General features: G+C 37.3%; 1 protein-coding gene across 2 annotated transcripts in view; it reads left to right on the top strand.

The window, feature by feature from the left end:
- The window catches only part of UBXN4 (UBX domain protein 4), a 33,686-nt gene that overhangs the window by 5,677 nt on the left and 2,832 nt on the right, over positions 1-25,177 (top strand). Inside the window, exons 2-12 of one of the 2 annotated variants that reach the window (XM_059927570.1) lie at positions 2,003-2,105; positions 4,689-4,717; positions 5,388-5,506; positions 6,155-6,329; positions 10,916-11,009; positions 14,120-14,174; positions 14,936-15,100; positions 16,154-16,281; positions 20,484-20,583; positions 22,286-22,417; positions 23,872-24,074. In XM_059927570.1, coding sequence (XP_059783553.1) covers positions 2,003-2,105; positions 4,689-4,717; positions 5,388-5,506; positions 6,155-6,329; positions 10,916-11,009; positions 14,120-14,174; positions 14,936-15,100; positions 16,154-16,281; positions 20,484-20,583; positions 22,286-22,417; positions 23,872-24,074 — 1,303 coding nt within the window. Of the gene's footprint in view, positions 1-2,002; positions 2,106-4,688; positions 4,718-5,387; positions 5,507-6,154; positions 6,330-10,915; positions 11,010-14,119; positions 14,175-14,935; positions 15,101-16,153; positions 16,282-20,480; positions 20,584-22,285; positions 22,418-23,871; positions 24,075-25,177 lie in introns of both variants that reach the window. The other variant, XM_059927569.1, reaches the window with a different exon arrangement.

The raw sequence follows: 25,177 nt of genomic DNA, 5'->3' as shown, positions 1-25,177 counted from the left end.
GAAATGAGGTCAGAGAGGTAACTGAAGGCCTGAGGTCATATGTAAGGACTTTTGCTTTTACTCTGAGGGAAATAGGGAGCTATTGTAGAATTTTGATCAGAGCGTTGATGTAATCTGACTTTTTGTTTTATTTTATTTTATTTTTGGCTGCGCCGCACAGTTTATGGGATCTTAGCTCCCCCACCAGGGATTGAAATTGAACCCTGGCCCTCGGCAGTGAGAGTGTGGAGTCCTAACCACTGGACCGCCAGGGAAGTCCCTGATCTGACTTTTTAAAGAAAGGTGCTTTAAAATATATATATATATATATATATATATATATATATATATATATATAAAATTATTATTATTATTATTTTAATTTTTTGGCCATGCCACACAGCATGTGGGATATTAGTTCCCCTACCAGGGATCGAATCCGCACCCGCTGCAGTGGAAGCGCGGAGTCTTAACCTCTGGACTGCCGGGGAAGTCCCTGGATATATTTTGGAGATAGCGTCAGTTGAAGGCAAGAATAACTAAACTTTTTGGCCTGAGAACTGAAAGGATGGTGTTACCCATTAACAGATAACTGAAATGGGGAAGGCTAAGGGTGGATTAAATTGGGGAAGGCGGGAACACACATGGGAAGAAAGCGGCTTACAAAAGAGTAGGTATAGAAAGATCTCATTTTTGTAAAGCAAGAAATGTGACCTGAAGCCTTTTTAAGCATAAATTGGCAAAGGTTGCTCACCTTTGAAAAAGCACTTAGCTCTGCTAACCTCAGAAATATTTTTCAGTGACTTAACTCAGGTAAGTTTCCCTTTGCCCACCAGTAAGTGGTTATGCCAAAATCTAGATATTACAAGTCTAAAATGGAAATAATCTCTTGATAGGTATAACTTTTAAAACATTTTGTCCCTGAGGTATGGCATACAGTATATTAAATATATTCAGTGAACAACTAGATGAATTTTTATAGATGAATACACTTGTGTAACTATCATTCAGATAAGATATAAACATTTCCTATCATATGATATTACTTACATGTGGAATCTGAAAAAAAAAATGATGCAAATGAACTTATTTACAAAATAGAAACAGATTCACAGAGAATGAATTTATGGTTACCAGGGGGGAACCTGGGGGGTAGGGATAGATTGGGAGTTTGGGATTGACATGTACACACTACTGTATTTAAAATGGATAACCAACAAGGACCTATGGAATAGTGCAGGGAACTCTGCTCAATATTCTGTAGTAACCTAAATGGGAAAAGAATTTGAAAAAGAATAGATCCAGGTATATGTATAACTGAGTCACTTTGCTGTAGACCTGAAACTAACACAACATTGTTAATCAACTATGCTCTAATATAAAATAAAAATTAAAAAAAAAAAAAGATATAAACATTTCCAAGACCCCAGAGCCTCCTTCATCCTCCTTCCCAATCAATAGTAGCTCTACCAAAGTAGCCACCGTGCTGAACTCTGTCACCATAGATTAGTTTTGGATCAGTGTAACTTTTATAATTAGTATGCCTATAACAAAAGACAGGTCCAGAACTGCAGACAGGATTGCACCTGCTTCTGTCTACCTTGGAGGAATTCTGGAAAATAAGTGGGGTGTGTGTGGAGGGCATTGAACTCAACAGAAAGATGCTGCATAAAGGAAAAGTATTGTATGTTTATTTTATAAAATCATATGTAGAAAAGCCAAAGTAGTCACATTTCTGCCCATGACTTCTAATTATTGTGATAATATTTGCATCATAATTCGGATGTCTTCATTTAGAAAACACTTTGTATAATCTAAATAGCAGTATTTTGTTTTTCATTACTTTTTATTAATGTTAACAATGCATATAAGTCACACTTTTCATTTATGGAAAATTCAGTTTTCAAATTTCATAGAAAGTATTATTTGTGAGATTACATTTTATTTGAAGTTCCAGATTTCCAGGGAAAAGAATCAGCAGATACTGGCCTTATGTTTTAAGAATGCTTGAAATGTTTTACAGGTGATGATGAGCAGTCTACACAGATGGCTGCAAGTTGGGAAGATGAGAAAGTGACAGAAGCGTCTTCAAACAGTTTTGTTGCTATTAAAATCGATACCAAAAGGTTTGCTTATGTTTTAATCTTGTAATTAAAATTTTTTTTAACCATTGTCTTTGGTTGTGATTTATGGTGATACTCTTAGACTATAAGAATGTTCATTTTTGTCTAAGACATTTTAGGGACTTAAATTCTGATTGCCATTTTTCAAGTTCATCATTATATCATACTGAAAAACTTATGAATTCTTGATCTGCCAAGCAGCTATGTGACATGCACCAGTAATGCAAAGGAACTGTGATCCTCAGATTCTAAAAACTTGGAGGTGACTGTAAACCATATATTAAATATCTCTGAAAGGTTGACCACTCTTTTGGATCCTATTTTTGAAAATGGAACCATTTTGTTCAATAAGAATAAGGACATTTATAGGTCCATCGTAGGACCTGATAACCACAAGTCTGTTTTATTAATACATCCCTCTTCCCCCCGTTAATTTTTTTTTTTTGTGGGGGGATAGAGAATTTCAGACACACACAAAAGTGCTTGAGTAGTGTAATGAACCCCCTTGTACTGTCAGCTACTTCGACAGTTATCAGCTCATGGTCAGTCTTGTTCATCTATTCCCTCACCCACTTCAACTCATCCCATATAATTTTGAAATAAATCTCAGTCATCATGTCACTTCATCTATAAATATTTTGGTATGTCTCTGAACGATAAGGATTCTTACTTTTTTTAACATAACTGTAATACGTCAAAAATGAATCTAATTTCTTAACTTGAAATATCTACTCAGTGTTCAAATTTTCAGTTCTCTCATCAGTCATGGTTTTATTATTAATTTAATTTATTACAGTTTGGTTCAGGATCCATCAAGGTCCACACATTGTGATGCATTGATCTCTCTCAAGTCTCTTTTACTCTGTAGGCTTCGCCTCTATGTCTCTCTGTCTTTTTCTTTGCAGTTTATTTTTTTGGGAAACCAGGTCATTCGTTATGTAGTTTCCTACAGTACGGGTTTTGTTCATTGCAGCTCTGTTAGTGTCATTTAGTTTATTACTCTGTCCTCTATTTTCTGTAAATTGACAGTTGGATTCAGGTTAGGTTTTTTCCCCCTTAAGACTACTTCGTAGATGGTTGTAAGTCTTCCATTCTTCCATTAGAGGGTACATAATGCTCTGTTGTCTCTCTTTATGGTGTTAGCAGCAGCCATCAATGATAAATGCCTGTAAACATTAATTCACTAGCAGTTTTAAAGTGGTAGTTCTGTCCTTTTGATATTGGTAATGTCAAAATGAAAATTACTGTCAAGATTAAAATATTCAGAAATTTACCTATAAGTTTGTAAACTTTTTATTTAAAAATTTTCTTTATTAACAAAACATCACAAAGCAAATCATAGTGTAGTCTGCCTCACAACAGCAGCAGTTACTGAACTATATATTTATTGAGCTGTAATAGTTTTTTAAAAAGAGTCTGCTGTGTCATTGATATTGTTCATTATCTTCCAGAAGCACCTTTTAGAGTCAGTAATGGCAGAAGGAATGTAGAGGTTTATTGGGAATGTGGAAGAAATGAGAATTTCAGAATTGTTGAGATTTATATACAGACTGATATATCCAGTATTTTTAAAAACAAATTTCTATTAGCAGCTGCAGGGTTACCTGTGTATAGTGATGGTTGATGTTTGTTTCATTATGGACAGTCTACTAATAGAATCTAGTGTGTCTTTTAAATTATGAAAAGTAAATTTTATTTATTATATAATAATAACAAAGCTACCTAATGTTCTAGGAACGTGTTAGTTTATGTTATGTCCTGCATTGAAAATAGATTGGTAGGAAATGCATCAAAAGTTTACAGTGGTAATTTCTGAAAAGGTAGGATTCTTGGTAATTTTATTCTTTATACTTTTGTATTTTCAGATGTTTTTATGATAATCATGCCTTATATTCAGAGAAAATGAAGCAGATTTCTGGTTCTTGGAAGCATTAATTTGATTCTTGGAATTACTCATCTACATTGATCAATGTCTTTTATTCATATTATAGTGTAAAGTCTCTCTCCCATCCCTGTCCCTGACCACCCAGTTCTCTTCTCTGGAGGCAACCAAATCAAGAAAATATATTTGTTCTCCTCCCCTTTTTTACAAAAATGGTAGTAGTTTGACATACTTTTTTATACCTTTTTCCTTTTTGTAATTGCATGGTTCATCAGTTTTTATTGGTGGATATTTAGGTTGTTTTGAATCCTTTGTTATTATAAAGTATTGTATTATCACTTGCACAAGTAAGTCACAGGTATTAATATCTTCTTATTACAAGTTAAGATACTGTATTCAGAAATACTTGCTGCTGAGGAAGCCACATGGGGCAGATGCTAAGTTGATTTTTAGGTGCCAGATCCAGCCACCAGTTTGTGGGTTGCCATAACAAGTGCTCTTTAATCTGAAAATTATAAAACAAACCAAAAAAGGTCTGTGAGATAAGGATTACGTTTTTCCCCTTTCAGTTGATGGCTATGAAAGGAACTAATAGTTTCAGAAAAATACTTGTAATTGCTACAGTAAATTTTTATAAAAACAACTCAATATTTGGGAAATACTTGTATTCATCTAGTGATTTTCTGTTTGATTTTGTTTTACAGTGAAGCCTGCCTACAATTTTCACAGATCTGTATCCTTTCCATGAAGAATTGGTTTTATATATATTTTGCTTGAGGATTTACCTTTCTTTTGGTTGATTCATGACAATTAGAAATTATTCATTTTTATTTAGGAACTCATGCATTCTTGTTTATGGAAACTTTATATTACTAAGTGTCCTTTGAGACAGTAAGTACCTTGTAGCAAATGGAATCATGGGGAGTTTGTTGGTTTTTTTTTTTTTTTTTCGCTGTACCGTGCAGCATGCAGGATCTTAGTTCCACGACCAGGGATCGAACCCCTGCTTCCTGCAGTGGGAGTGCAGAGTCTTAACCGGTGGCCCGCCAGGGAAGTCCCCTTGGGGAGTTTTTATAAATTGTGAATAGCTGGAAAGCAATATGATGCAGTTTGGTTGGAATGTTAGAAGTAACTAGCAAGAGGTAAGATAGATGTAAAAGTTATGATAGAGGGGAATGTAGTGGATGTTTTCCACTTATATATGTGATATAGATAAATCATAATTTACATATCACATGCACTACAGGCATAGTGATAGGGTAGTTGAAATTATTTTGTGAACATGTTAGCCGATTATATTGTGAAATTCACAAAGATGATTTCTTTTGCTTTGTTATCAATAGTGTTTCATAAAATTATTCCCTTGTTTCCCACGAATTGTTAGACTTAATTAAACTGTACAGATCCTGTAGTGTGTGTTCCATCAAGTTTCTTTATTGGAGACAGTGGAATTCCCTTGGAAGTAATAGCAGGAAGTGTTCCTGCAGATGAACTTGTTACCAGAATCCACAAAGTCCGGCAGGTGAGAAGGAACAGAATTGTTCTTTGTATAAACATGGGAAAATGGTATGTCAGGAACTTGACGTTGGAATATTTTTGGAGTCACTCTGAATATTCAGGAACTAACCATGCTATTAAAAGGTAGTAAATACTGTCTTTCTGGACTGGTTTTGAAAATAACATGATGAAGTTCGAGGTGCCTATACCTAATACATGAGTGACTTCTTATTCTCCCTTCCCTTTTTCTCCCTCAGCCAGCCACATAATGCAGTCACTATTATTTTGTTGCAAAAGGGAGTTGCTGTCACATTAAGGTCCCTAACGGTATATTGCTTGACTTGTTTTAAGGACCTTACTCAATTTCTCACTTGCATCCACTTTGGACAAATGGCTAATATAGCTTGTAACTTTTTTCCTTGAATTCTAATTGTAAGAAAAATCAACAGTGTGCTTTAAATATCTTTTTATGCTCTTGTCACCTTGCAGTTGAAATTCCGTAATGTGATTATTGTCGTATATAGGATTATACATTTTAGATGGATTTACTTGGAAAGTTTAGTACTTCTCCCTTCTATGGAGTACAAATTGACTTGCTCATATTTTGTTCTCATATACCATGGTAAACTTAGATTCTTATCTGTAATTAAATTCCAATGTTTTTTCTCCCTAGATGCACTCGTTAAAAGGTGAAATATCAGTGGCAAATAGTTGCCAGTCAGAAAGTTCAGTCTCTACTCCATCCACCTCATTTGATCATAACAACACTTCTGAAAACTGTCAGTCCAGAAATGTAGAGCTCTGTGAGACACCACCCACTTCTGATACAAAGTCAGATTCTGCAACAGGTAATTTTTAATGTACCCTTTTGGGTACACTAAACACTCCACTATAAAGGCTGTGGATTAATATCCTTAAAAATAAGAATACTGTATTTTCCCCCTTCACGTTCATTTAACTTAAAATTTAATATGTTTGTCATTTAGTGGCAGAGGGGATAAAGTCAGTGACTCTGTCCTTCAAACCCAAATAGGCAACAGTCCAGAACAGCTGATAGTAGTAATTTCTGCTACTGTGCTATGGTTCAGGGACTGTCATTATGATACTCATGAGTTTTGTAAATCTCTTCTCAGCCAGAGGATATCGAAAGGACCAAGTGAACTTATGTGTTTGAAATTGTTTTTATAACATAAAATACTATACACTTTTAAGAGAATTGTATTTGCACTTTTAAAATTAGAATTAAAAGTTAATTGTAAAATAGAGTTTGTAGCAATAGGAGGTGTTACTGCAGAGGGGTTGATAGAAAAGGCAGAGGAGAAATTTTATACTGTATATTAGGGATCATGCACAGTCAGAGTTGTTTTGTGTAATATAGCTTTGTATTAGGCAATGTAGGGTTAGATAAGTTAAGAAGTTAGAATATTAGTATCCTAAAAGGTGATCCTGCTCCAGCATCCTGGATAGATAATCATCAAGCCTCTATTTGAATACATTTAATGACAGGAAGCTCATTACCTTGCTAGGAAGCCTATTCTATTGTCAAAGCCCTAGTTTTTAGAAAAGTTCTTCCTTATATTGAACTGAAATTTGATGCTCTGTAATTTCCCATTAGCTTGAGTGCTTTAGTGCTGCTTACAGAGTTATACATAACACTCTGGATTCTGTTATATTCCCACGAAGAGTGTTTGTTGATGTTTTTGTTTTAGTAGGCAATTAGTTTGGTTAGACTCAAACTGTTAGACTCTGTCTTATCTGAGGTGAGTAGCAACTCTAATCTTAGTTCTTTGTAGCTTTTTTTTTTTTTAGCTTCATTATGGAAAATTTCAAACATATACAGAAGTAGAGAAAATAGTATAAGAAATTCCATCCCATGAACCCATTGCCTATCTTCCAACTTTTTTTTTTTTTGGGGGGGCTGCATCCCGTGCCTTGCAGGATCTTAGTTCCCTGACCAGGGATCAGACCGCGCCCCCTACAGTGGAAGTGCGGAGTCTTAACCACTGGACCGCCAGACAAGTCCCCCAACTATGTTTGATTCATGGCCGATATTGTTTCATCTATGCCCCCTTTCCTCGTCTCCTTGCCACTTATTATTTATAACACACTTAGGCATTATATCATTTCATCTTTAAAAATGTTGGTACCAGGAATTTCCTGGTGGTCCAGTGGTTAGGAGTCCGCACTGTCACTGCCTAGGGCACGGGTTCAGTCCCTGGTCAGGGAACTAAAATTCCCGTAAGCCACACAGCACAGCAAAAACAAAACAAAACAAAAAATGTTGGTATCTAAAAGTTAAGCACTTTAAAAAAATAACCACAATACCATTATCCCTTATGAAACCTAGAAAGTTTAACAGTAATTCCTTTTTATCATTAATTATCTAGGCAATATTTACCTTACACTAAGTTTTTCAGTTTGTTTGAGTTGGAGTCCAATATATCATTTTTTTAAAATTAATTTATCTTGTTAATTTTGGCTGCGTTGGATCTTCATTGCTGCGCGCGTGCTTTCTCTAGTTGCGGCAAGCGGGGGCTACTCTTCATTGCGGTGCGCGGGCTTCTCATTGCGGTGGCTTCTCTTGTTGCAGAGCACGGGCTCTAGGGCTTCAGTAGTTGTGGTGCGCGGGCTCAGTAGGTGTGGCTTCCAGGTTCTAGAGCGCAGGCTCAGTAGTTGTGTCACACGGGCTTAGTTGCTCCACGGCATGTGGGATCTTCCCGGACCAGGGCTTGAACCCGCGTCCCCTGCATTGGCAGGCGGATTCTTAACCACTGAGTCACCAGGGAAGTCCCCAGAATACCATTATTGGTTGATGGTTTTCATAGATTCCCACTGTCACCAGTGTTTTTTTTCTGTAGTTCCCCATAGTTTGGGTTTGGTGCATCCTTATGATAATTTGTAAATATTCCTCTAAATTGGTAGTAAAACTATAGGCTTGTTTTACTTGTCAGAGTCAGGTTTATTCTTTATTCTTTTCTGGCAAGACTACTTTACAGCTGTTGCTGTGTACTTTTATCAGGAGATATGTTAAGCCTGATAATCCAGTTGTCTTTTTTTTTTTTTTTTTAATCTATTTATTTATTTATTTTTGGCTGAGTTGGGTCTTCGTTGCTGCGCGCGGGCTTTCTCTAGTTGCGGTGAGCGGGGGCTACTCTTCGTTGCGGTGCGCAGGCTTCTCATTGCACTGGCTTCTCTTGTTGTGGAGCATGAGCTCTAGGCACTGGGCTTCAGTAGTTGTGGCACGCAGACTCAGTAGTTGTGGCTCGCGGACTCTAGAGCGCAGGCTCAGTAGTTGTGGCGCATGGGCTTAGTTGCTCTGTGGCATGTGGGATCTTCCCAGAGCAGGGCTCGAACCTGTATCCCCTGCATTGGCAGGCAGATTCTTAACCACTGCACCACCAGGAAAGCCCTCCAGCTGTCTTCTTAAACCTAAAGACAGAACGTCCTCTAGTAAATTGTTACTGTGTTTGGATTTGGTTTGTTTGTTTGTTTATTTATTTATTTATTTATTTATTTATTGCTGGCTGTGTTGGGTCTTCGTGGCTGCGCGCAGACTTTCTCTAGTTGCGGTGAGCGGGGGCCACTCTTCATTGTGGTGCGTGGGCTTCTCATTGCATTGCGGTGGCCTCTCTTGTTGCAGAGCACAGGCTCTAGGCACGCGGGCTTTCAGTAGGTGTGGCTTGCGGGCTCTAGAGCACAGGCTTAGTAGTTGTGGCGCATGGGCTTAGTTGCTCCGTAGCATGTGGGATCTTCTTGGCCCAGGTATCGAACCTGTGTCCCCTGCATTGGCAGGCAGATTCCTAACTATTGTGCCACCAGGGAAGTCCCTGTGTTTGGATTTTTATCAGTTGTTTTAGCTTATTGCCATCCATTTTTCTTTGTTTATGAGTCATAGATCCACCTAAGTTACACACAGCACTTTTTTTCAGCTTGTCCACAAATTATCTTCAGAAGTTTTCTTAAATTTTTTTTCTGATATCAAGATACAAATGTCCTTGGCATTCATTTTATTTACTAAAGAAAAGTGATTAATTTCCTACTGAACACACACTGGCTGCTAGAGGTTACCACTTCTTATCCAAGGGTTTCATTCAGTGGTATGCTGGTAAATATTTAACAAAAGGTTGTTTTTTGGGGGGAGAAAAAAAGCCCTTATTTGTAGTGTTTGCTAATTTCCGAAGTGTAAATATTCCTACTATGGCTGATTTCAAGTTACATAGGTGATGCACTGAATGCAGAAGTAAGAAGAGATGTGTACCTTTGGTTCTGCTTAATAATTCTAATATTTCTACTACTGCTGTAATAACTGAAGCACTTACTATGTGCTAGTCCTAGTAAAAGTCTCAGCGTTTTACTTCTATTAACACATACTTCTCATGACATTTCTATGAGGTTACTATCCCCATTTTACGGAAGAGGTACACTGAGAGTAAGTAGCTTACTAAAGTGACAGAACAGGATTCAACCCAGACTCTGTTGCTCCGCAGTCCATGCTCTTCCAAGGCTCTTCTTCATCGAAAATGTAAAGAAGAATTAAGTTGATGGTGAGTGGTAAGGAAGGAAATAGCAGAGGTTCTGAAAGGGAGTACCAGACCATAGCTATCCTCTACAGCAGGCCAGGACAAAATTCTGGCCTTCAGGAGATCCTTAAAAGAATACTAGTGTAGATATAAAAAGCTTTTCTAAGGAATCATTGTGGTGTGCAGAAGCAGATCCCTTGGGTCATCATAAGTCTAGAGTGATACCCAGTATCAAACTTGGCCTCTAGAATTCCCCCCGCCCTTTTTTTTTTCTTTGACTGTGATGCACAGCAGGCGGGATCTTAGTTCGTCGACCAGGTATCAAACCTGTGCCGCCTGCAGTGGAAGCGCAGAGTCCTAACCACTGGACGGCCAGGGAAGTCCCTAGAGCTTCACTATTGAATACCATAACCGCAGCCACACGTGGCAATTTTAATTAAAATTAAATACAATTAAAAGTTTAGTCTGTCACCTGCACTGGCCTTATTACCAGTGCTCAGTAGCCACTTGTCCCTGACTAGTGGCTACCCTATGGGATACCAAAAATATTGGACCATGCTTCTTTAGAGTAGAGCCTACCCCTGGCCAGGCATGCTTAGTCTACTTTTGTTATATCTCTCACTGCCAGATTAATATTTCATGTTTTATCTCAGTGGCTTTCAGCTGGGTAGCTGCCTTATTTCCCATTTATATACTTTTGTATCCAGATCCAAACGTAAGAATTATCACTAGTAATAGCTCATTTTTTATCTCCTACTCCATTCTTAGGGAAAAAATGTATTGTTTAAGAAACAAGATTGTTAACAGACGTTGTAACCGAAAAGATATATACCTTTTTAAAAATTCGCATTGAATGCAATATTCTTCTTATTTCTTTTCTTTCTTTTTTTTTTTTTTTTTTTTAAATAATTAAGGAGGAGAAATTTCAGGCCAGGCCACTGTGTCTCAAGAGCCTGGTGGATGTTCAAATCAGAGACCTACAGAGGAGCTCACCGTCAGAGTGGAAAGGTTTGGTCTTGTTTTTAGAAATAATATTTTGTTAGAAAAACAGTGGTTTTCAGTTATTTCATTGATTTGAATAAGAGCTAAAATTACACAAATGAAATTTCAGAATTCTAGGTTGAAGTTTTTTATTACCTGACCAACTTATTTGTATCCATAAAAACTACATTCTGGAAGTAAAAACTTCTGTATCTCTGAAGTCATTGGTCAGCTTTAGGTCTGATAATTTTAAGAATCCCTTTTTCACTAGTATTTTGGTATATGTGTTTCCATCTATTACTTCTGCTTTTATCTCTCTGTGTCATAGGATAAGTTCCAGATGGGCAAGAACTTCAGCTAATTTTATGACTATGTACTGAGCCTGGGTTCTGCATAAGTGGGTGTCTATTAAGTGTCATGTGTTATTAGTTGGTCTCATAATCAAATTTCTGACTTCTTGTGGCTTCTGGTTTAGTATTTTTAATGTTGTAGTGATTATCAAATCATAGTCTTATACTATGATTCTTAAAAGATAACTGAGTTAATGGTGAATGGATAAGCAGGAATATTTTAAAATCTTGACTTAAAAATCATTCAGTGTTATATGGAAGTTAAGAAAAATTACTTAGACTTGATATTTTCTTGTTCACATAGATGTCATGGAGTACCAGAGTTCAAAATGATTGCTGACATTGGGTATTTTTGTTAGTTCATGATTCAGTAAAAATGTGCTTCATTTTAGCAAAACCTAGATTCTGATTGTTCTTTATGGGAGTTGGGGCAGGGCCAGAATCTGGAGGTGCAAAGCAGGGTAGATCTCTCACAGCAATGAGAAATGGTGTGTGTCTGGAAGAAGAGCAGCAGGAAACCAGAGTTCCAGGGGCTCATCCTCTTCTGTTTCTTCCTGCTTTACTAACAACAAGCCCACCACTGTGCACCCTTACTTGCATCACCCTGGGATCCTGGGGTGAAGTGAAAATGAAAAATCAGGAGAAGATTTCGAGACTTGGGGGGAGTGTGAAGAAACATGGCAGGTAGCCCTTTATTGTGGGGTGAGATCAAGTGCTATTTAATTCCTGTGGGAAAGGGGAGTTTCTGTTATTTCTTAATAGTTTCCATTCTTTTTTTTTTTTTGGCCGCACCGCATGGCTTGTGGGATCTTAGTTCCCCAACCAGGGATCGAACCTGGGCCCTTGGCAATGAGACCTCAGAGTCCTAACCACTGGACAGCCAGGGAATTCCCCCCAATAGTTTCCATTCTTATGTAAAGGGGTGTCTGCTTGTGTCTGCCTGACGGTTCTGCAAATAGAATATAATATGCCATTTTTAATTAAAAAATAATTATATGTACACATATTGGTGTATATGTGTTATATAGTATAATGAGTCCAAAAAAGATATTTTAAGGCATGCACCAAAGTGTTTATACTAGTATCTATGAAATTGGAATTCGAGATTTTTTTCTTTGCTTTGTTCTGGGGTTGCCAAGTTTTCTTCATTGAGCATTATTACTTTTATAGTTAGCCTGTCAGGACAGAATGGGTCTACAGCTGTTTGAGATTTCTTAAATTGAAAAAAACTATAAAGCACTCTTAGAAGATATATATACACAAAATTTGTTAAGCTTTTAAAAAGCGATACTAATGTTGAGATTAGATAAAATGTTGACAAGCTCTTAATAATGAAACAGTTTTCATTGGGAAGTAACTATTAGCTGCTTAGACAGCATTTCAAACATCCGGGTCATATGATCATATAATTAAAATCGTGTAAGCACTTCAAATTGTTGCTTGTTACTGTATAGCTATATTGACTGTGTATTGACTATACCACAATTTATTTATCCATTCTACTGTTGATGGATATTTGAATTATTTTCAGTTTGGGTCAGTTAAGAATAGAATTGCTATGAACATTCTTTTATTACATGTCTTGGTGAACATATTTTTTGGGTGTATTTTCAGGAGTCTGAATTTCTGGGTCATAGATACTGGCTGAACAGTTTTCCAGAGTGGTTATACCAATTCATAACTTCCGTCAGCAGTAAGATATTTCATGGGTCCTTTTTTTTAACCCTAATGTGTTACAATTAATTTCTCTTACAATTTTTTTTGATGCACAGATTGCTTCAGATTTGGTTAGCGGAACCTCTTCATCCTGGGCCTTATGTACTTTTGACATCCTTTTTGTGAAAAAGAAATCTGTAGACATTTTGCTAAATTTTTCCTCTGGTGTTGCTGCGTTCTAGTGCATCATTCATTTTTCTCACCGTGTGCACCTAAACTTCATCATCTCTTTCGGGTTCTAAACCATCATTCTTTGAGCATCCCTTGACTTCTGGCACAAGTTGTTCAACTGAGTTTTAACAAATGCATATACCTGTGTAACCCAAATCCCTCTGAGAGAAAGTGCCATTAGTTTTTAAAAATTGGGATATAATTCACATACCATAAAATTCAAAGTGTATGCAATTCAGTGGGTTTTTATATATTCACAAGGTTGTGCAACCATTACCCCTGTCTGCTTTCAGAATCATTAGTTTTTAATTGCTGAGTTTCTCACAGTTGAGAATCAATTTTGGAATTACTGGTTTTTATAAATGTTAGCCTTCAGCTTTTTGCTTTTATTTTTTAACAGTTTTGTGCCATATTCCTGTTTACGTCTTTGTAAGAAGTAAAGCATTTGTAAGTCATTGATTTATACATATGTATTTGAAGATGCATATTTTCAAATAAATATTCAGGGAATTCCCTGGCAGTCCAGTGGTTGGGACTCCGAGCTCTCACTGCCAAGGCCCCAGGTTCAGTCCCTGGTCGGGGACCTAAGATCCCACAAGCCACATGGCGCAGCCAAAAAAAAAAAAAAATCAAGATCTGATAAATTGGGAGGAATGGGAACTAATCTTAAGTAGGAGGTAAGGCACTTAGAGCTGGAGTGAGGCTTCTGATGGTCCCACTGACTCCTCATGGATTTCCCTAGGGGCAGGGACCAGGTAGGTAAGTTGTGGCTTTGCCTTCAGGAGCTTTTTTGTCTGTTTCCACATTTCCCCAGGTTTTAGCTAAAGAAATCTTCTAAATGTAATTTATATTAATATGAAGTATCTCAGTTAATGTATTTTTTAAACTTTTAAAATACAGACTAACCAAAAAACTTGAAGAAAGGAGAGAAGAGAAAAGGAAAGAGGAAGAACAGGTAAAGTTCATGTGCCTGGCATTGTTTTCCTCTTCCCTTAAGTGAGGGAGCATTTGATTCCCTATTCAGTTTGGCAAACCTGGAAGGGCTTCCTGGTTATATAGTTCAGTGTTGCAGCACGGTGAGGGGAATTATCTGTCTTCTGTAGTAAGGTCATAGTGTACAGTTTTTTCTGTTCTTTTTATAAATTGCTAGGAATAGGTTGGACCATCTTTTCTTCCTCTGCAATGACTCCTTTACGCTAAGAATAAAGGGACTTGAACTAAAATTGGTTTGATGCAGTTCAAAGTTTTAGTTCCTTTTTGTGAAAAAGAAATGAGTAGATATTTTGCTGAATTTTTCCTTTGGTGTTGCTGCATTCTAGTGCACCATTCGTTTTTCTCACCTTGTGCACCTGAACTGCATCATTTCTTTGGGGTTCTAATATACGAAGGTTATCAGGTCTTCAAGCTAAATAAATGACTACCATGTTGTCCTTAGAGGGCACCTCAGAAACCAAAGACCGGTAATGTCTTTTTTTCAAATGACACTGACCGCATCATAATCTTAACAGAACCACTGGCAAAGACTTATAAATTGATAGACATTTGACCATTAACCCATGCTGTTAATACATTCTACTAGACCCCTAGATTTTGTGAAGTTGTTCTTTTCCTTTAGCTGTACCCTACAACCGGCTTTCCCTGCATACAAAATAATATTAAGGGAAGATTATTAAACTTTGTTTTTGGCTCATAAAACTTACTTCTTCTTTAATTCAGAGAGAGATTAAGAAGGAAATTGAGAGGAGGAAAACTGGAAAAGAAATGTTGGATTATAAAAGAAAGCAAGAAGAAGAATTAACAAAAAGAATGTTAGAGGAAAGAAACAGAGAAAAGGCAGAAGATAGGGCAGCTCGAGAGCGTATAAAACAGCAGATTGCACTGGTGAGTATTAAGTTTATTTTTAATGCTTGACTCTAGAACATTAATGAAATTGTTTTTTCATGCACAATGGTTTTGGTTTACTACCAGACAGGGCCCACGAAAATAGTAGATTTTAGGGACTCAGAGCATACCAATTCTCAGTTTTCTTTTCCTAGAAATTGTGTATTGAATTAAAATACAGTTAAGATTAAAATTGAGATGATTTTTTGGAAGTAATTTTTCTCAGTGTTGTATTACGAATTTTATCAGTAGTCAAAAGGTAGTTTTCAAAGATTCCCTAGGAAAGAAGCTAAGAATTTGCAACGTCACAGGCTCTGCTAGTCATAAGCATTCTTTTTTAGGACATTCAAAGGATTTAGACACATCAAGCTTTAGGATGGTTTTGCAACAATTGCTTTTATTTTTTATTTTTTATTTTTTTTAAATTAATTAATTAATTTATTTTTGGCTGCATTGGGTCTTTGTTGCTGTGCACGGGCTTTCTCTAGTTGCGGAGAGCGGGAGCTACTCTTTGTTGCGACGTGCGTGCTTCTCGTTGCAGCGGCTTCTCTTGTTGTGCAGCACAGGCTCTAGGTGCACAGGCTTCAGTAGTTGTGCACACAGTCTCAGTTGCTCCGTGGCATGTGGGATCTTCCCGGACCAGGGATCGAACCCATGTCCCCTGAATTGGCAGGCGGATTCTTAACCACTGCGCCACCAGGGAAGTCCCAACAATTGCTTTTAGAATTAAGCAGTTGTAATACATATTACACCCTTCTTAATATTGTTTGTTCATTTATTCATTTAGTAAATATTTATTGATTATCTGTTATGTGCCAGACCTTGTTCCAGGCTTTAGAGAGAGAATAGTGACCAAAATCAAGTCCTTGTTTGTTTACTAATAACTCTGGTCCCTGAAAGTTGATAAAACTAAAAAATACCAGAATCAGAGTGATGAAGTTCATGTATGGCCTTAAGGAATTTCATGCATATTTATGTTCCTTATGTTTGGAAATGTGTAACTAGATCTTTATGGCAGTGAAATATAATTAGTATCTAACAACTGTTTTAAAGGACCGTGCAGAGAGAGCCGCTCGTTTTGCAAAGACAAAGGAAGAAGTAGAAGCTGCTAAAGCTGCTGCCCTGCTGGCCAAACAGGCAGAAATGGAAATCAAGAGAGACTCTTCCATAAAAGAAAGAAGGTACTTTATTTCCTGCTAAAATGTATGTGTATACATGGCAGCTGAGGAGAAAAGCAGTTGTGGGCTGCTTTTTAACACTGATGTGTTCTGTGGATTAGTAAATAGTTCTACAAGAACATATTGATCAGTTTGGCAGCTGCCAGTGGTATTTGTCATTGAATGTCAATGTACCACATAACGGTACTAAATACATGATGTTTAAAAGAAGGCTGAAGAAATCCTTTTCAAAAGACAGAAAGCACATACATCAAAATGATTATAGTGATTATCTCATGTGTACTGGAATACTTTACTTGTTAGAATATCAAGTCAAACAGGATTAAGCAAAAGAGGGAATCCGTTGGCTCTGCAGCTGGGAGTTACAGTGATGGAATTGGTTAGGCATCACCAGATCCAGGGATCTAAAGGATATTATTAGGACTTTTTCTCTCTCCTTTTAATCTCTTGGTTTCTGTCTTAGCTTTATTCTCAGAGAAACTCTTTAGATAGTGTCAGGAGATCCTAGGGCTTCCTGGCACCTTTCAGGATCGTGAGCTTCTGATCCTAGAGAGGAAAGACTAATCCTTTTTCTCATTCACTGAGAATTCTGATTGGCCCCGTTTGGGTCATGTGGCCATCTTAATACCAATCACTATGTCCACTTGTGTAGGCCAGCTGGTTGGGGTAGTAGACATGCCCACCCCTGTGCTGAAGGAGATAAGGAAATATTACTGATAATCATACCCGAATGAATGAATGAATTGGAGGGATAAGGCAGTTCCCAAAACAAAAATGTGGTGCAAAGACAAAAATTTAGATTTCCAGTACATACTGCTAGTAGGATTACGGTTAATATTTGTTTTGTTCTTTGTACTTTTCTGTATTTTCTATATTAGAAGATTAACAGGTGGGACTTCCCTGGTGGTGCAGTGGTTAAGAATCCGCCTGCCAATGCAGGGGACATGGGTTCAAGCCCTGGCCTGGGAAGATCCCACATGCTGCGGAGCAGCTAAGCCCGTGCGCCACAACTACTGAGCCTGTGCTCTAGAGCCTGCGAGCCACACCTACTGAGCCTGCATGCCACAACTACTGAAGCCTGTGCGCCTAGAGCCCATGCTCTGCAACAAGAGAAGCCACCGCAATGAGAAGCACGTGAACTGCAGTGAAGAGTAGCCCCCGCTCACTGCAACTAGAGAAAGCCCGCGCACAGCAATGAAGACCCAACGCAGCCAAAAACAAATAAATAAAATAAATAGAAACTATTTTCCGAAAGTAATAAAATACTTAAGAATATATTTAACAGAAGTGTAAAACTTGTACACTGAAAACTAGAAAACATTGTCGAAATAATTAAAGACCTAATTAAATATGTGGAAAGATATTTTGTTTTCATAGATCAGAAGACTATATTGTTTAGATGGCAGTAATCCCCAAGCTGGTTTACACATGCAACACAATCCCTCTCAAAATTCCAGCTGTTTTTTTTGCCAAAATTTATGCAGGAATCTGATTCTAAAATTTATATGGAAATGCAAGGGACCCAGAATAGTCAAAACAAACAATCTGGAAACAGAACAAAGTTGGAGGACTCATACTTTCTGGTTTTAAAACTTAACTATGAAACTACGGTAACCAAGACAGTGTGGTATTGGCATAAGGATGGACATATGGGTTGATGTATAGGCATACCTCGTTTATTGCGATAATACTTTATTGCAGTTTTTTACAAATTGAAGTTTTGTGGCAACTCTTTGTCGTCAGTTGATAGTTAGCATTTTTAGCAAAAAATATTTTTTAATTAAGGCATGTACATGGTTTTTCTAGACATATGCTACTGCACATTTATTAGACTGGAGTATAGTATAAATATAACTTATATGCACTGGGAAACGAAAAATTTCATGTGACTCGCTTTATTGTGATAACTGTGGTGTGGAACCAAACCCACAATATCTCTGAGGTATGCCTGTGATAGGAATTGAGTCTCTAGAAATAAACCTATGCGTTTATGATCAACTGATTTTTGAAAAGTTTACTAAGACCATTCAATGGGGAGAAAATGGTCTCTTCAACAAACGCTGCTTGGACAAGTGGATATCCATGTGCAAAATAATAAATTTGGACCATTATCTCACACCATATGGATCATCTACCTAAGTGTGAAAGCTAAAAGTATAAACTCTTGGGAGGAAAAGAAATGAGGAAATCTTGTGATCTTGGAATAGGCAATGGATTCTTAGACAGGACACCAAAAGCACAAGTGACAAAAGAAAGCAACAGATAAGCTGGACTTCATCGAAATTAAAAACTTTTATGCTTCAAAGGATATCATCAGGATAGTGAAAAGACAACCCACAAAATTGGAGGGACTTCCCTGGCGGTCCAGTGGTTAAGACTCCGCACTTCCACTGCAGGGGGCACGGGTTTGATCCCTGGTCAGGGAACTAAGATCCTGCATGCCACACAGTGCGGCCAAAAAAAAAAAAAAATTGGAGAAAATATTTGCAAACCATATATCTGATAACGGACTTGTAACTGGAATATAAAAAGAAGTCAACAACAAAGAAGCAAACAACCCAATTTAAATATGGGGAAAGAATTTGAATAGATATTTTTTCGGAGAAGATATACAAATGATTAATAAGCACATGAAAAGATGCTCCACATTATTAGTCATTAGGAAAATCAAATCAAAACCACACCTTCTAGGAAGCCTGAATTTAAAGTGACCACCAGGACTTCCCCGGCGGTTCAGTGATTGGGACTCCACGCTCCCAATGTAGGGGGCACAGGTTCCATCCCTGGTCAGGGAACTAAGACCCTGAATGCCTCATGGCCGAAAAAAAAAAAGTAACGTAAGTAATCGCCAAGTCTTGGCAAGGATGTGGAGAATTTGGAACCTTCCTACATTGCTGATGGGATTATAAAATGGTACAACCGCTTTGGAAAAACAACTTGGCAGTTCCTCAAAATGCTAAGCAATTCTACTCTTAAGTATATATCCAAGAGAGTTGAAAACAATGTCCACACAGAAACCTGTACATGAATATTCATAGCAGCGTTCTTCATAATAGCCAAAATGTGCTAAGAACCAAAATGTCCATCAACTGAAGAGGGGATAAACAAAATATAGTATATAGCATACGATGGAATATTTTTCAGCAATAAAAAGGAAGGAAGTACTGACACTTGCTACAACTTGGATGAACCTGGAAAACATAATGCTACATGAAAAAAGCCATTTACCAAGAAGTCACACATCTTATGATTCCGTTATAGGAAGTGCCAGAAACAGACAAATCCACAAAGACAGAAAGTAGATGAGTGGTTGCCAGGGAAAGGGAGAGGGCGGAGCAGGGACTGACTGCTAAAGGGCTTGGTTTCTTTTTGGGGTGATGGGATGTTCTGGAATTGGATAGCAGTGATGGTTGCACAGCTCTGACTGTATTAAAAGCCACTGAATTGTACATTTTAAAGGGTGAATTTTATCTCAAAAAGGCTGTTGTTAAAAGTAATAAATGAGGTTTGACTGTGAAAAGAACCAATTTTCTTTTTATTTTCTCTAATTGGAGAAATATTGGACATACATTTCTCTGTAAGTTTAAGGAATACAGCCTGATGGTTTGATTTACATATATTTTGAAACGATTACCACGGTGCGTTCAGCTAACATCCATCTTCTCATACACAGTTGGCCCTTGGACAGTGTGGGGTTGCAGTTGGCGTGCCACCCCCGTGTAGTCAAAATTCCGTGTATGACTTTAAAGTTGGCCCTCCATGTCCACGGTTCTGCATCCATGGATTCAATCAGCCGTGGATAGTGCAGTGCTGTAGTATGTGTTTATTGCAAAAAATCCACCTCTACATGGACCCGTGCAGCTCAGACCCCTGTTGTTCATGGGCTAAATGGAGATACAATTTAAAAACCTCTGTCCTTACGATGAGAATTCTTAGGATTTACTCTCAACAGCTTTCCTATATACCATAACAGCAGTGTTAGCTATAGTCGTCTTGTTGTACGTTACATTCCTAGTTACTTACTTACCTTAAATTGGAATTTTATACCTTTTGACCACCTTCCTCCAATCCTCCCTTCCCAACTCTCCATAAAAACCTGTTTTCATTACACATTTCCACTTCCATTTTCTCTTAGTTTTAATGATATCGTTTGAGAAGGTGTATAAGTAAAGATGCTGACTTAAATTTTCATTTTCTCATAGCAGTGTTGCGAGAATTCAATTCCGTCTTCCTGATGGTTCTTCCTTTACAAATCAGTTCCCTTCTGATGCTCCTCTAGAAGAAGCAAGGCAGTTTGCTGCACAGGTAAATTTATGTCTTGAGTTGTAATGAAGGTAGGTGAATGGGTTATTAGAATGTAGGAGGGGAAGTTTTCCAGGCAGGATTTGAAGAGTATGCATAAGTCATGACTTATCCCCAGGAGGGAGGCACAAGATGCCTGTGGGATGTTGTGGAGCTTCCGTCATGTATGAGTGCCATATGGGAACAGCACATCTGCTTGTTCTGTAAAAAGACGAATTTGCTGCTATTGTAAAATAGACTCTGGAAACTTTTCTCAGTGCTTATTAGTACATTCAGTTGGAGGAATGAAAAGCAAGTGATTTTCCAAAAGTCTAATCTGAAGGAGTTGTCCTCTGTAAAAGATGCAGTTTTTCTTAGTCCTCTCTCTGAATTTTCTGCAAGTTGCTTAGAATGCTTTGGGGCTGGCAGTTTTCCCACCATCTGCCAGTTGGTCAAACCTAAAGATCAATAATCTTTATTTGGCAACAAGTATCTTCTTCAGGAATTTACTTCCAGAACATGGCCTTATTCAAGATCTGAATGGTTGTGAAATTGACATCTTAGAAGAGAAGATATGAGTACTTTTAGTACTTTTAGTTAGTTTTTGTACTCTGATTGATTACTTTTTCAAAATGAGGCATCAGATGTCCTTTAGGATCTAGGCTTGTTATACGTACCGGTATTTGTTTTATGTATCACTTCAAGATTAAAATTAGGATTCAGACTTTTCTGCTAGACCTCTTCTGCATTTAGTCTGCCATCTCACTTATAGGTCCCAAGAAAAGGATGCCTAAAAAGTTATATGCCTTCTTCCACTGGTGAGCTTGGCTAGACAGTATAAAAAGTTATTTTAATAACCCTTTTCCCCAAGCTTTATAGTAGAATCAACTCCAGATAGCCTCTTTCATCCTTCTTTTGCCTTGGAGCCCCACCTGGGGCCTCCCCAAATGGGGTGCTTCTGCCACAGGTAAGTGAAGAGTGAATCACATGAGTTAAAAAGGAAGATCTTTAATTGCATCAGTCCTATTAGAACTTCATCTCAGTACAGTGACCTAATTTTGTGACCTTATGTTGAGTGAGAACAGTGAGAGGTAGTATGACCTAGAATAAAAAATTACAAAAAACAGAAATTAGACTCTTCCTTTGGAAGATTATATAAGTATAGGTGATTTAACATTGTGAAAGTGACTGTGATGCTTGCCCACTGTAAATTCCTGGACCTGGGATTATGTGTGTAGTATGGGTTGATTATGGACCATTTACTCTCTGAGACAAGGAGGAGGCAAAAACTCCTATCATATGTATAATATGAGGGAAATTCTGGTCTATTCCAGATTTTTAATACAAAATACCTACAATCCAAATGGGTATTTGTGAGATATTAATGTAAGTTTGCCAAAGGACAGCGAAAACTCTAATTGCAAACTGCAGTCATACTTAAGATATATAATTGTTCATTTTTATTCAGTGTATTTATATAGTCTTAGGAAACATATTCTTGCTATTTAATGGTCATTTTTTGAGCTTTAAAAGCTTTTAAGTACTATTTGGATTTGATAGCCTTCAGCTAATTTTTGAAGCACAAAGTTTTTATAAATGTTTTTTGATTTTACATTTAAGTGAACTTTTAAAATTAAAGCAGTCATTTTGGATGCATATGAGTTTGTAATATCTTACTTTAAAAAGGCTCCACTGTAAGGTTTTAAAACTTATTGTTATGTTACAGACTGTTGGCAACACTTACGGTAATTTTTCATTAGCAACAATGTTTCCCAGGAGGGAATTTACCAAAGAAGATTATAAAAAGAAATTACTGGATTTGGAACTTGCCCCAAGTGCTTCAGTGGTCCTGTTGCCAGTATGTATACGCATATGTATTCTTTCTCTTTCTATAGTCCTGTTTGTTCTGCTCTTGATCTCTTCTTACGATTAGAGGAAGGGAAGGTGAAAAGTGTACGGTGGGTAATTAAAATCCAAATTATCAAAAAATGTTAGATCAATTTATTGTTCTATTATCCTGGGCTTTATATTTGTATTGCTAGTGAGACACAATATAAATTTTCAACTTTTTCCCCTCACCTATTTTCATGTACAAAAAACGACCAGTAGGAGAGGAAAAGAAATGTAGAATATCTGCCTAATCTACTGACTTGGTGTCATTTATTTATGTATGAGTATATGAGTACTGTTTACCAATTTTTTAAAAAACATTTTAATCTAAAAATAACATTCATTTTTAAACATATTAATCCCATCTGATCGTAACAATATTTTAATCTCTGATTAAAAAAAAGGCTCAGAATCTTAAATAATTTTGCCAAGGTGCCACCTTAAGTGCCAGAGCTGGGATGAGAGCTTGGGTCTTCCATATCTTGGTTAGTATATGGTAGTGCCCCCTAACCCACAGTTTCTCCTTCCATGCTTTCAGTTACTCGTGGCCAACTGCACTTTCAAAACATTACATGGAAAATTCCAGAAATAAACAATTTATAAGTTTTAAATTGCGGGCCGTTGTGAGTAGTGTGATGAAATGGTGTGTTGTCCCATCTGGAACATGAATCATCCCTTTGTCCAGTGTATCCATGCTCTATACGTTACCTGCTCATTAGTCGCTTTCTGGCCCTCTTGGTTATCGGGATAGGCTGTCGAAATATTGCAGTGCTTGTGTTGAAGGAACCCTAATTTTACTTAATAATGGCTCCAAAGCTCAAGACTGATGATGCTGGCAATTTTGCTAGTCCCTTAGTGTGCCTAATTTATAAATTAAACTTTATCACAGGTATGCATGTATAGGGAAAAACATAGTATATGTAGGGTTTGGTACTATCCATGGTTTCAGGCATCCACTGGGGGTCTTGGAAAGTATCCCCTGCAGGTAAGCGGGGGGACTACTGTAGTTTACCCAGATCTGAACTATAGCCCCACACCTAAAACAGTCCTCCAGTAATCAGGATTAATTGTATTCATTGAGATCTGAAACCTTTCCCTTTTTAAAAATCATTAAGAAAGACTTTTAAAATCAAAATTGTTAATTTCATTACAAAAGTTTAGTTCTCTTCAAAATAATTGGTTCATGTCACTGAGAAACTACTTTCTAGTTTCTGTGTTGTGATTACTCCTTTAAAGAAAAAGAGCTCCAGGAGTTCCTAGAAGTTTATACACTTGAAAAACAGCAAAAGATGGCAGTTTTACCTTCTTGCAGTAAACTAAAATCCACAGGACTTTTCCAGGTAAAAAAGTTTATCTAGAACCTTGAGTGTGATGTGGTTGGGCTGATGTAGTCTTTATCTAGGTTTCTTTCTTAATTTTTAGGCAGGAAGACCAACTACATCCATGGTACATTCTTCCAGTGGCGACTTTTGGACATTCTTGGGGACAGTACTTTACCCATTCCTTGCCATCTGGAGATTGATCAGCAACTTCTTATTTAGTCACCCTCCTCCTGCACAGACCTCGGTGAGAGCAGCGTCACTGGAATCCTCAAACCTTGCATCGTCCAGCAACTCAGAAAAAAGGTATTTGTTTGTATTTTCCCCATTTGCAAAATATGTTCGTAATGCCCAATGCCTTATTCAAAATGAAAAATTTTGTTATGGATACTTTGCCTTTTCTCTGTGTAAGGGGGAAAACCCAACACGTTCTGGGAAGCTCAATACCTGCGTTTTCTCAGCCATCTTTCTAAAACCTATTCCATGGAAAGCAACTTCACTGCTACTGATTTTATTATTTCATTTATTGAATTCTCTTTATCCCATAACAAAAGGCATATTTTTTTCAGGTCTAAACAGTAATATCTTTTCTTGTTACCCATGTTTTGTCTGACAAGATAATTAATTTCTCACAGTCATCTTGCATGATTACTTTAGAGGGATCATTGTGCTGTAGATAATTTAACTGCCTCCTCTGGGTCAGTCAGAGAAGGACCAAACTGGATGTTCACTTGAAAATGAAATAACTCTTCAGAGAGTTATTTTGGACTAGTTCCTTAACCAAGAGGCCTTACTTTTGTTGGAGATGGCCAGGGTTTGAATGGTAATACTGATAGACAACACTAATGATCTTAGCTCATACCTCTGTTAAAATTCTACATATTTGAAAGAGGTTTACAGGAAGTATTTTCTTAGAATTCGAGATTATACCCCCTTCTAATAATTAATAGCACAATTTATTACAATATATACCTAGTACTGTTCAATACTTTATTGGGTCATTAATAGCAAATCCTCACACCAATCATATGTGGTAAGTAATGAAAATCCTTGCATTTGTCTGCTGAAAGGGGATCCCTAATCTTGTGTCCTGTTGACTCTCTAGATGACAATTTGTGTTAATATTGTGACTGGGCTGATGCAGCTGTTATCTTTATTTCTTTCTTAACTATTAAGCAGGAAGACAAGTACATTACTCAAGTGGGGACAGAAATTGTTCTCTAGTTTTAGAACAGCATTCAAACTAGGTCTTGTCAGGTCTGAATTTCAGAGCTCTTACTGAGCAATGAATAGAAGCATTTCATCCTGAATTACTGTCATATAGAAGAGCTTGCTGTGTGGGTTTCAAAAATTTATTTCAGGTAAGGAAAAAGGTCTTGGGTTGGGGCAAAGGAAGGGATGAATGTATA

The sequence above is a fragment of the Balaenoptera ricei genome, chromosome 7, assembly GCF_028023285.1.
Source record: "Balaenoptera ricei isolate mBalRic1 chromosome 7, mBalRic1.hap2, whole genome shotgun sequence".
Taxonomy (NCBI): Eukaryota; Metazoa; Chordata; class Mammalia; order Artiodactyla; family Balaenopteridae; genus Balaenoptera; species Balaenoptera ricei.
The sequence above is the reverse complement of the archived record's forward strand: the minus strand, read 5'-3'. Positions and strand labels throughout refer to the sequence as shown.